Source organism: Polyodon spathula, chromosome 2 (assembly GCF_017654505.1).
Source record: "Polyodon spathula isolate WHYD16114869_AA chromosome 2, ASM1765450v1, whole genome shotgun sequence".
NCBI lineage: Eukaryota > Metazoa > Chordata > Actinopteri > Acipenseriformes > Polyodontidae > Polyodon > Polyodon spathula.
Genome location: NC_054535.1, coordinates 73,614,054 through 73,627,242, shown reverse-complemented (window position 1 = coordinate 73,627,242; position 13,189 = coordinate 73,614,054). Strand labels below are relative to the sequence as shown.

Here is a 13,189-nt window from a genome sequence, read left to right as displayed (position 1 = left end):
CACTGGAGTGGTTTAAAAACAAAAAGTTCAATGTCCTGGAGTGGCCCAGTCAAAGCCCAGACCTCAATCCAATTGAGAATATGAGGAAAGAGTTGAAAATTGCTGTTCACCAAAGGTCCCCATCCAACTTGATGGAGCTTGAGCAATTTTGCAAAGCACGGACAAAAATTGCAGTGTCCAGATGTGCAAAGCTGGTACAGACTTATCCAAATAGACTCATGGCTGTAATTGCTGCCAAAAGTTCCTCTACCAAATATTGACTCAAGGGGGTGAATACTCATGCAATAAATTATTTTCTGTTTTGTATTTGTAATTAATTTGGAACAATTTGTAGATTTGATTTTTCACTTTGACATTATGGCCCTTTTTTGTGTTGATCAGTGGCAAAAACTCCTAATTAAATCCATTTTGATACCATGTTGTAACACAATAAAATGTGGAAAAGTCCAAGGGGGGTGAATACTTTTGAGAGCCAGTGTACATATAAACATACATGTGTAAATTATTATACATGACTTATTTCTTTTGGCGACACAGTATTTGTCAGGTTGAGATTAACAGAGAAGTTTTCAGGTCCCGGTAATATGTAGTCAGTGTTTTGTAATATGTAGTCAGTGTTACCTGTAATAGTAGTCGAATTTCACGAATGAGAAGAATATGCTGTATAAAACAGGCGTTGATACGTTCTGTATGATTCTTTTGTGACATCGCATATCACTGTTGCACATGAGCTGTGACAGAAAGATACACTTATTGGAAGGCAGGAAGTTTTTTTTTTTTTCTGCACACTTCCCCCGCCCCTCTATTACCAGGGGAGACCAGGAAGCGACTGACGCAAAGCCAGCTATATTAATACAAAAATAAGTTAAAAAAAAGTAAACATCAAGAAATAACAAGCAACAAACTTGCGATTAACACAACATTAAAAAAATGAATCTCCAAAGAAATGAACGCGTTCAATCACAGAAGTAAACTGCGATTAATTGCCAGCTCTAATATAAAATATTAAAGCATCTTAAAAGCATTTTGGCTTGACTAGTGCAATAAATCTAGTCCATATAGGGGTTATTTGATTCTTAGGATTGGTAACTTATGTTGACTATATCTTAACTAATTATTTAATTAAAAAAAAGAAAAATCACATGGACTTTTGAAAACAGGAAGAAACTAGCTCCAACAACAAACTGCTTTAGGAACATCTGAAAGATCCATCATAACTAGACATTAAAGTGTTAAATAATGCAAAAAACTTAAAGGACAACATTTTTTGTGCAAAATAAAAAATATCTGATAATTTATGAGGAACTTTAAACTGAACTTCCCTGTTGTTATTTGCCAGACGCCAATTTAAAAATAACAATGAATTAATTAAGACAATAAGAAAACAATTTCCAAGCAGCTTTATGTCCTTTATTATTACAGTGATATTCCTTCAGTTAGACAGTCCAAATATACAGATAAGTGTACTTAACAATCCCATTTAGCATTTAAAAAATGCATGGAATAGTTTTTTGTGGTGTTGACTGTACTAGTGACATTCTTTTCAGTTTGTTAGGTGGGTTTACAGTCACTGAAATAGCTGTGCTGCACAGATTTCCTCTTTGGTCCAGCTGCATGGCTTGTCTCAGTCACACCCGAATTGTTTCCAGCTTTACTTGCCGGCGTGTTTCTTGAAAATGTCGATGTATTCCTGCACATCGTCTGGGGAGCCCAACACCACAGGCACACGCTGGTGAATGGAATCCGGTTTGATGTCCAACACATTCTGACTTCCAGTTGTGGCCATTCCTCCAGCCTGCTCTATGATGTAGGCCATGGGGTTGCATTCATACAGGAGTCTCAGCTTCAAAGCAAAGGAAAATAGAAGTATTAGTGTAATGGTGGAGCCATACGGGACCCAGTACAGTTCTTAATGCTGGAAGTCATCCCTTTTCCCAACAAACCTTAGAAAACAACATATGATCAGAACATTTGACCTTTGAACATTCAAGTAGTTTCTTCTTTGCTTTGGCTTCAACATAGTGCCCTAATAGAGCAAGGGGTTTTAATAGAAAAGTAAAATAACCATATTCAACGGCATAACCTACTCAGCCTAACAATTATTTAACTTCCCTTTCCTGTAATAAAATTGTTGATTTCTAACTGTATTCAACTAAAACGTTTTTGTTCCTTAGTCTTTGCACATTCTTCAAAACAGGGCCTTGTGTTCAATGTTCAAAGAGCAGTAATCTCAGCACACTGTCAAACATTAGAAAAACAAGCAGCTGTGGTATCTTGTATCTCCAAGCAATGGTACTGATAAAACAGATGCTGGACACTTAACTGTATGGATTGTACTGACTTAAATGCCCTTTTAACTTAATGGAGTGTCGCAGCAGGCAATATGGACTGCTAATGAGTTTGTCTGGGGTTCTAGAGATGTTTGCGTTATTTGTACCTGGAAATTATATTAGTTCAAAGCATTGTGCATCTCCTACTGCAAAACACAAGTAATGGCAAAACTCCAGTTTCCTTTAAAGATGGTAAAGTACAGTTTAAATCGGCTGAATTCATCATAAAGCTCCTAGGCAGTCAGTTTCCACATTTTCTTGTTTTGTTTAGGTGAGATCTAGTAATACTTTGAAAACACTTTAATAAATAAATATACTTCATTGTCCTTACCTTTCCTTTGGGGCTCTTGGTGTTGGCTGGGTACAAGAAGATGCCGCCATATACTAGGGTACGATGCACATCAGCAACCATGGAGCCTACGTATCTCCCACCATAAGGGGCACTACCATCCTGCCGAATTTAGAGGATCATTTAGTAAAGAAAAAAGCTGTATTTATATTCATTTTAGAGTAAAGATGAATGGCACAGCATGTGCTACAGTGAGTTAAGTTCTAACCAGTTAGGGTCTATCTGCCCATTGAAAAGACTCGTAGGTGGGGAAAAACATAGGGGAAGAAGCTCTACTTAATTGATATAAACTAGAACAGAACATTATTTAATCAAAACAGTTAACTCTTTGTGAATAGATCTCAACTTTTAAATTATGAAAAATGTATTCGAAATTACAGATTGAATGAAAACGCTGCAAATGCTTAAAGGCTTGTGTATGTTCATGATGTGTAAATTAGATTTGCTGCACATTAATACATTTACCTCAGGAAATTTCTTCTTCTGTATGTACTCTGTAACCGCAGGGTCAAAGTACTTGGCATATCCTTCATTAAGACTGTAAATCTTTCCTTTCTTCTTAATCCTCACATTTTGGTCTACCAGAATGAATTCTCCAATAGCCTATAATACAGGAATTATAAAGAATCAATAGCTGTATTACTTGTGTCTCTTCGTAATTTTGAACATATTTTATAACAATAATATATGTAGTTAAATAAGGTTTCATTTTTAAGTTGGTTCTTTTCACTCATTTTCAAACAATCAAGCTAACCTGCATATCTGCTTCCCTTGCATGAATTTCAAATGTGAGAATGATCTTGTAGAAGCTGTCACTTACTGGATCAAGCATGAAGCAGTTGACGCCATTTCCAGTGGACAACACCATCATTGTGGCGCTGCCATACAAGGCATAACCCGCTGCCACAATGTTCCGGCCTGGTTGTAAAGCATCCTTCTCATTGGGTTCACCGTCTGTGGTCTGCAAAGGAAGAATGTTGAAGTCAGACAGGGCAAGAATCGAGTCTGACACTGCACTACACTGCTCTTATTCTGAGCTGATGTAACTTTGCAAGTAGATTTAAGATGGGTTCTATTCAACTGTTCTAAACAAAGATGGCTCCAAATACAGATGTCTTTTTGTAGCAGTTGCCAACTGATTTTACCGTGTTTTTCTCCCGATCTGAAATATCCAATAATTTTTTTTAGGCTCAGCTCACCGCTACCAACCCTGTGCTGACCTGAAAGCGGCAAAGACGAACACATGCTGTCCTCCGAAACTTGTGCCGTCAGCCAACTGCTTCTTTTCACTCTGCAGGCCCGCCATGCAGCCAACTCAGAGCTACAGCATCAGCGGACAATGCAGTGAGTTACAAGCCAAGGCAAGCCTGCAAGTGCCCGGCCAGTCTACAATGGTCGCTGATACGCAGTGAGCTGAGGACACCCTAGCCGACCTAAGCCCTCCCCCAACCCAGGCAGCGCTCGGCCAATTGTGCGCTGCCCCAAGAACTCCCATCCACTGTCAGCAGTGGAATAGCCTGGACTCGAACCGGCGACCTCCAGGCTATAGGGTGCATCCTGCACTCCACGCAGAGCGCCTTTACCGGATTCTCCACTCGGGAGCCCCAGATGTCATTTATTTAATTCAAACAGAACCATCCCACACTTTTAACAGACATATCATAGACGCGACTGGATTTAGTAAATCAGTGAAATGTAAGCGTATGCATTTTTTTTTCTTAATCAATTGTGCCTCAGACACAGTGACATTTATTAATTTTAAGATCCTATTCAGAATCAAACTAAACTCAAACATATATTTATGTTGTACAGACCATATTTTTAACAAATAAAAGGATAACGGACATAAGTTACATGATCTTGTCACTGATACTAATACCCAATAATGTGGACAGGAGATCCATTACATCCAGTTTATCCACAGCATCTTGGATCCCTCATTCGGCGTGGCCTATTTTAAACCTGTATCATGACCACACAAAACAAGAACTGTTTCCTTCCAAATACTGGGGGGTCAGCAGTATGATAACTGTAGCTACAAGCTCACTTGGTCCAAAGTGCATTGTTTTGCATCGTGTTGCATCACACATGACTTTACCTTTCTGTACACAGCAAAAATGGTGCCGATTGAAGCAAGACAGTCAATGTTTGAAGAGCCATCAAGAGGGTCAAAGCATACAATATATTTACCCTAAAAATAGAAATAAAATGAAATAAACAGCTTTAATATAGTACTGTATTACAGATACGCTATAACACTTTTAAAAGAGTCTGTTCTGCTCAGTGCAGAACTGTACCTGTGGTTTCTTTCATAATTATACACACATACACAACAATAAACACTTCGAATAAGAATCAAATATATTTCAGTGAGTTATGGACTCTCATAGAAGCTATCAGTCTTCCAATCCCACAGGCACAAAGCCTCCATCATAAATGGATGTGGCTCATGTTTAAACAACATGTAGGTTCATCTTGGAATGAAAAAAAAGTCACTGAAGCTCATTCTTTTGCATCAGAACTCGGACCACTGAAATACCAACCCTCTGGTCAGGATCCACAATGATGGCTTGCTCGTCTTCCTCCGAGACTAGAGCGCAGGTGGTGAATGAGGATTTAAGCATGTTAATGACCAGGTCATTTGAGAGAATGTCCAGCTTCTTCACCTGGTCTCCGGTAACATTGGTGCTGCCTGCAATGCCATATCTGAAGAGTGGGAACGTTACAGGTTACAAAGTGATCGACACGTGTTGACATACAGTGCTGTTGAGATAGAACTGAGGAAAGTTGCATGAGTGTCTGAAATGTCCGTTTTGCATAAATCACTGATGCACTTTATACTGTTCATTGTCCATCAGTCAATAAATACAGATTTCTGCAAAGAAATAACAAGCATGTCATTTATCTGACTCCTTATCTATTGTGCATGCCCATTGTGACTTCTATATTTTGCACCTATTGAGAACTATTCATTTGACTTTTTTGTGACATTAGATTTGATCGTTGCAACCAGGGAAACCCCTCAGTTTAAGCTGACACATCTTTAACACAATTTCATATATCTTCTAGCTTTTTTTTTTTCAAATGAGTAACTGTCCACTGTTTATTAGTAGTCATTTAAATAGAAGATTTTCCACATGAAACACATCACTGCCACCCAGGGGATTAACTCTTTCACAGCCAGTTTAAATACTTTTGCTTGGATGACTCATTTTTAAACTACTGTAAAGATGCCTAGACTTTCTTCAGATTGTACAAATAAACTAAACAATACAGCAGAAAATTCAAACAGCATGAAGACAATTAGCCTAGTGTGTTCCTCAAAATAGAAACTGGATGTGCTCGCTTAGCTGGAAAGCAAAATTATATTTCAATAAGCTGTAAAGGTTTACATTAATATGATATGCTTTGGTACAGGTATACGTTTTGAAACATGAGCATGTAAAACCTTTAATATGAGCTATTATTGCAGCTCGTTCAACAGCAGAGACACAGTTCACCTGAAGATCAGCTGGACGAACAGTGAATCAATCAAAGATGGGCCATGTCTTGAGAATGGTTAATAGTGAGTGTGTTGATTTGACATGGAACAATCCACTTATCCAGTACTGTATGAATCAAGAAGTGAATGAGTAAAGTGCATTAATGCAACACGGTGCACAACCAATCACGTGCAACTTGCATGCATATTTTATTTAGTGGCACAGTGATAGTAGCTTTTGCACTGTGTTCCTCCAAATGATTAAGGCTAGCACCAATTAAGAATAGTTATACAAATAATTTATATTTTGTGGCTTATGGATAGAAGACAATGCATTATTATATAACATTTCTTTGCCAAACCACTATACTTGAATATGTGTGTATGTGCAATTACTGGCGTTTTACTATGGAAAACGTAATGAAAGTGTACTCGTCCACTGGCCTATTTGTCTGTACAGGATCCAGTTTAGATTAGAGACAGGTCTGTCGAAGCGAGCAGACAGTAAACAAGGAAATGCTACTGTTAGTCTGAAATGTAAGCATGTTACAGCAGTTTTTTGACTAAGGAAGTATTTGCGGTTTGTCCATGACTACACTGGATGTTATTGTCAACTAAAATTAATACGTCAGCTGAAAGGTACACCATTGAAAACCTGCCGAATCCTCTAATCATGTCTCCTCTTCTTAAGAGATTTAGCGGAAAGATAATCCATAAACTTCAGGCTGACAACATATAAAAAGGCATAAACTTGTTTTGCATTACATTATTCAAAAGGTCATTGACTTGGCTTCTTATTACTTTTTTTTTTTTTTTTTTTATTAAAAAAATTTAAAAAGGGTTCCCGAGTGGCGCATCCAGCAAAGGCGCTCCACGTGGACTGCAGCATGTGCCCGATAGCCTGGGGATCGCAGGTTCGAGTCCAGGCTATGTCACAGCCGACTGCCTGAGGAAGCCCCTGGGGGCGTGTGGCGCACAATGGACTCGCGACCCGGGTCGGGAGGGCTTAGGTCAGTAGGGGAATCCACGGCTCACCGGCATGCGATCCCTGTGTGGCCCGACTAAGGCGGACACTGTGGTTCTGGCAGTGGAGCCGCCAGGATCTGTGATGTGTCCGGAGGACGGCGGACACCTAAGTATGGCGGCCTCGCTGTGGATCCGCAATGCAAAAAATGATGGATTGGCAGGAGGACGTTTCGGAAAACGTGTGCTCCAGCCTCTGCTCCCCGAGTCGGCGGGGGGGTTCCGAGCGGTGAGCCGAGGATACAAATAACAATTGGGCACACTAAACTGGGGAGAAAACCGAGGTAAAAAATTGGAGACAACTAAATAAAAAAAATAATAATAATTTAAAAGGTTCCTAATGGTCGCCCAATCATACATGTCAATTGTGTTCAGAATTATTGTTCTAAGTAGCTTCTTGTGAGATAAATATAATTTTTTTTTTTCTTTTGCTATATGGGCCTCGATGTAAATCTGAAGTGTTCTAGGGCAGGCTTGATACCCGAGTAAAGTATCTAGTGGAACAGTTCCATGAACCCATGCTGTGCACTCTCTGAGCAAACCACAACTCGTTAACTTGGAGACACACTTTTATGATTTTAGCATAGGCTGCTATGTTTCTACAGTGCCAAATCTAAATAAAATCAGCTCACTGTGACTTGCATTTGTATTTCTGCTTATTGAGTGTTGTGAAGTAGGTGTCCACGCTCCCACACAAAGCCAACATAGACCTTATTCACGCCAGACTAAAAAAAAAGGCTTGGAGGGCAGCTGCTAGCTTCTGGCTGCCGATGTCTCCAACTGCAGTGGAGAGAAGTTATGGCATTGCACTGTTGCATTCTGTTTTGTGGTTCCGATTTAAGAAATAATCAGTTGAAAATATATAATTTCATCGATTTTCTAAACAAGAAAAAATTGGGAAGGAACGGGTACATAAAATAAGGAGAAACATTGGTCTTGATTGCAGACTGTAAACAGACGGTGGATTCCTTGGACAGTCCAACCTGCAAACAGTGGGCATGGTTTAGGCCTGTTTTTTTAATATGCCTAAATCATATTAATTAGAGAGATGACTGCATACAGAGGGCATGATTATTATTATTACTTTGAAAAGGAGGTGGGTTGGGGCAAAGACTTGTGAATCATTATATTAACCCTTAAAGGTTCACATTGCCATTTTGACTAAGGAAAATTTGTCTAGAGGTATGTATTGTACATATGAATCACAAACACATTTCACTATTTTTTTTTTTAATATGTTAATTTTTAGAAAGTTATTAATTGTATCCCCCAGGGCACACTGACATTTTTAGATGTTAAAACTCCAAATTATGTGCCTGTATTATTTAATTATGTTTTACTTTTTCCAGCAAAAAACTCCAACAGCCTATTTAGCTTTAAAATAACAATTTTCTGAAGAGAAATCTCAATTTTCATTTCTGTGTGAATGTACATATTCTTCATTACAGTCACAAATTTGATTACATTTCAGTTATACTGTCCGATAGCCAATCGAGCACTTCCGATCAGTCCTAATCAATAGATAAGTAAGATACTAAAGGGAACGTGTCTTGTGGGATGCAATGCCAGGTTCTATTAAAAAAAAAAGGTATGTGCCACACTGAGTGTACTAAAAGAGTCTTTATTACGCACAACTGAACAAAATTACAAAAACGTTTAGTAACGCAAATTAACAAAAAATATGCTTGAGTTACACAATTAACTCCAAATAAACTACAGGTTATGATTTCTTATTATTATACTTACACTTGTTCTACACACAAAACATTGAATGTGCCAATGGAACAGCGGATTAGTATACAATTGAACAGAATCTTAATAAAGGGATTAATAACCGAACAGAACTAAGTTTGGAGAAACAAACCAAGCCTCGGTTATCGGTTATGGCGTTACCTGCACCCTGTAAGGCAGTTTTCTTCATTGCAAGGCACGAGGGCCACTGGCGGCTCCTGGTGGACCTTAGTGCGACGCCGACAATACACAAATACACGGATGTCTTATCGGCAAAAGTGGTCCCCCTCTGAAAATTATTGAAGAACACTGCCGTAAGGAGACTCATTCTTTTTCATTGACCGGAACGCTACAGCCATTCTCCTGCCTCTTAACTGTATTTAGAAAACAATTAACACATGCTTACACCAAACCAATAAACGTGAAACAATACAGAAGTACTTAATATCAACACGGTAAATATTAATTAAAGCAAACATTCTCAAACTAAAACTGCGAGATCTAAACATACTTTAAGAATCTAGTATAGGCTAGTAGTAGCTTATTCGCTTTTCGATCACAAATACGCTTGCTAAATTACCTTCTACTTCATGAATATAACCCTCGATCCAATTGCTGTACCCTTTCTGCTGTATGTTTTTCGGAATCCTCGCATTATTATCTATCCAATCATCAATTTCTTCAACTTTTATTTGAGGAACACATAGCAAAGATTTCGTCTACTTAGTGATACTAACAGTAGCTGCGGCGACCATGACAGTTGCTTGCACACCAAGCCTCGTTTTCAACGAAACATGACCGCTGCATGAATAAGGCGTATTGCCTCTGCTGCAAGACAAGTGGTTTGATTGGCTGACTACTGACAGCACCTCTCCTGCACTAAGAGAAGGAACCGTCTGTTAACAATGATGCCGAAGTGGTTTAGAGCCAGTTATCTATTACTAATCCAATAATCACTAATTAACTAAGTATCTTGAACACATAACACTAGGTTTAAAGATCAGGCAACAACTCTACATATGTACTTTTACAAAAGATAGGCAGAAATAAGTTTGTAGTGTGAAAAACAAAAAAAGTTATTCTAAACAAAATGTAAAACACAGGTAGCCCTTTTCCTGATAATTAGTCTGTTTAAACTGTAGTTCTTTGATTTATCCTGAGGGAAAATCCAGCAATGCCCAGCAATGGTGCATGCAGGTCAGTGCTGTCTGGTGCAGGAGGCTTGGTGCCTGTGGAGAAGCGGGTGAGCTTGTTCAACAATAAAAAAAATAACCATTAAAAATCCCTTCCTTCACTGCAAAGTGCTAAAGTGAACTAACTACTGTCCACATGACTACATTACTCTACATGCTGTAAACCTTGTCTGGGCATTACAGTACATAATGAACATGCTTGGTGCCCAGTAACAGGCCAGTAAATATTTGTTCCAATTGCCAACAGAGCTGGTCAACAGTTGGGTAAAGTACAACCCCAGGTTATTCATTCCTTACATTTTAAAAGTTAGTTAAAATGAATGAATGTTTAACAAACCTCGCTTTCCTTTGGCCCAAACCCAGTAGATACTTTCGGTATATTTCACTATACTTTATTTGCACCTGTTCATGTGTTTGGTACACACATTTTAACGTTTGGTCTTGCAAATTTAAACTAAAGGATTTATTGGTTAAGGACGTTGCCTTTGTTAGCGTATGCTAATTATGTCAATATCTGTGTTTCCTTGATGTTGGCCATCTTTCTGAGGAAGTACTGTACTTATGATGATCAAGACGTCAGACCTTTATTCCAGTAAACGCAAAAAGCTGATTAAGAACAAAGCCGCTACTTTTTCACAAACTAATGCAACCATACCATACCTGCAGTACACTGTACTTTTAAGGTGACCCAGCGGAAAGTTTGCATATTTACTTTTTTTTTCTAAAATGAAAAACAAACGTATTTTGTTACTATTTAAACATATTTTTACAAGTTGTATTTTCCATTGTTTTAAGAACTGGCAAACATACCATTAGTTTAAGCAAACCGTTAAATTGGGCCAGTCCGTGCACATTACATTAAGAACATTTTACCAACACTAAGTGGGCCTAACTTCTTAATAAATCAGTGTTCTCTCGCTTTCCGTGCAAAAAACCTGAGATTTAACAAACTGCGGCCTCGTTTTTGTTGTTAGCTTAAACCTTTTTTGGATAAAACATTTAAAAAGTTTGTGCCCTGACAATAAATGAATACCTACAGGTTGGCAATGCCAGCTTTCCTGACGGCCGTCGAGATGGCTTTGACGGCTGTGCAAAGTGAATTGAGAAGCGTTGTCAGTTCTCCCGTCCCTTTGGCTTTCCTCCCTTCCTCCAGTACAAATCGCGTAAGGGTGACAACATTGGTATCAAATGCACCTTTGTCTGACATGATGTTGTTAGTGGTGACTGCAGCTGGCTTGCGTTTCTCTGTCTCAGGTGAAACTGGTATGTGGTAAAAAAAAATCTAATACAGCCGTTCAAAACAGGAACTAGGGGTGTGCAAACAGATTTCACCAATCCAAAGTGAAATCGTAGAAAAAAGGGGGGCGTGGCCGCATACAACAAAAGTTTTGCTAAAACAAAAGTGGGGCGAAGTTCAAGTAACCAGGAAAATAACTCGTTGGAGATGTAGTCTGATTTGTGATTGAGCAAATGCTGAATAAAGCGCTCAACAAAATTATTTTAAAATGCACTAGACTATGTTTACTATGTAGACATTAGAGTATATTTAACGTTAGTTTTGTTGAATGACGACAATAAAGTATATTTGTGGACTGTTTTTAGTTTTTAATTGTGCTTTAAAGATGCTTGTTTTAAGTGTGTGCATCATTCTTTTTTGAATCACAATTATCTGTGTTGCACTTAAAACAGATTTGGGTCTATGTTCATACAAACAGCTGGTGAAAGAAAATGTTAACTTTTAATTGTTTATATAATAATTCTACTGCTGCTGTGTCCCCAAACACGTTTTTAACCGTGGAGTTCACAAGGTTCCTTGAAACCATTTGTTATAACCAGGAGCCCAACACAAGCGTTACTTTTCAGCAGTAGGAGGTTATGCAGTTCTTATTGTGCTCTGTTATAGGTTTGGAAGCAAAAAACAACATTTAGATTCTTCTTTGATTACACATTTGAAACATCTGCTACATGTCATTCTCTAAAGAAAAAAAAAGGTGCTTAGCATTGGAACAAAAACTTACAGTAAATCAGTATTCATTTTGGGTCAGAGTAAAACAAATACCCTTTTGGAGAATGTTATTTGGTTGAATAGTTCACACACATTAGCTTAACTCTGTTTAAAGAGCTATTTGATATTGATTGTTATTCCCTTTGCAAGGCTGAAGAAGCATCTGGTAAAATTGCCTGCTTTCCATTCTCTTCCTCAACACTGGCCTGCCAAGTTTCTGAATAAATACACCATGCTTTGTATCATGTTTGCAATTGTTTGAGTCAGCCTGACAAAGAACTGTATATTTTTATTTTCATATAGCAAGAACTATTTATAGAAAACATTTTTGTTCCTGCCCATGTTGGTATACTTTTTAATGTTTGAAAATGCTTTAAAATCCATAATTATAAGAGATGTCGGTTTTGTAGAGGTTGCTGTCAGTTTTGAACTCTGCAATTGCCTGTGCAAACAGGAGCAGGCCTTTTCTTTATCGATTCGAGCCCAGGCTTGGAACAGACAGCTATATTCTTTATATCGTTACTTATTCCATACAAGCACTACTATTTGTTTCAAATACCATATCCAACAGTGTGTGCCATTTCCCTTGCACTGTCGGCTGGGACACCTTGTTTTTGTTTGTTTACAAAAACACTAACGTCTAGTTTCATGCTAATGTGGTCAATCGTTTATAGATGTCATTATTCACAACCAAAGGATGTTATTGCTCATGAGCAATTCATACAGAAAAATTCGACTGTTAAAAAAAAAAAAAACATATATAGGCTACTAGGCAGAAAGAAAATTGCCATTAGAATATTTTTACGTTGCTGCGGACATTCCGGGGGCATTCTACCTGACGACCTGTTCCTCCATTATCTTCCACCCAAGGTCCATACATTCAGAAGGTCCCAAGCCTGTTTAAAACAATAGCTAATGGGCTCCCAAGTGGTGCATCCGGTAAAGGCACTCCGCCCAGAGTGCAGGATGCTCCCTATAGCTTGGAGCTCGCCGGTTTGAATCCAAGCTATGCCACTGCCGACTGTGGACGGGAGTAGGGGTTAGGTCAGCTGTGGAGTCCCTGGCTCACTGCATACC

General features: G+C 38.5%; 1 protein-coding gene across 1 annotated transcript; it reads right to left on the bottom strand.

Annotated features, from left to right (window-relative positions):
• Positions 1-1,556: 1,556 nt before the first annotated feature.
• LOC121300302 (fructose-1,6-bisphosphatase 1-like) lies at positions 1,557-11,386 on the bottom strand. Its single transcript, XM_041228830.1, has 7 exons — positions 11,145-11,386; positions 5,223-5,385; positions 4,778-4,870; positions 3,500-3,640; positions 3,145-3,282; positions 2,662-2,781; positions 1,557-1,843 (listed from the first exon to the last, which is right to left on the bottom strand). The coding sequence occupies exons 1-7, from the start codon at positions 11,312-11,314 to the stop codon at positions 1,652-1,654; spliced, it is 1,017 nt and encodes a 338-aa protein (XP_041084764.1). The 5' UTR covers positions 11,315-11,386; the 3' UTR covers positions 1,557-1,651.
• Positions 11,387-13,189: the final 1,803 nt, after the last annotated feature.

Coding starts and splice junctions, on each gene's coding strand:
- LOC121300302 (XM_041228830.1), bottom strand. CDS start 11,314: ATGTCAGACAAAGGTGCATTTGATACCAATGTTGTCACCCTTACGCGA. Junction 5,386..11,144: donor AAAGCTGGCATTGCCAACCT/GTAGGTATTCAT, acceptor CCCACTCTTCAG/ATATGGCATTGCAGGCAGCA. Junction 1,844..2,661: donor CCAAGAGCCCCAAAGGAAAG/GTAAGGACAATG, acceptor TTTGCTTTGAAG/CTGAGACTCCTGTATGAATG.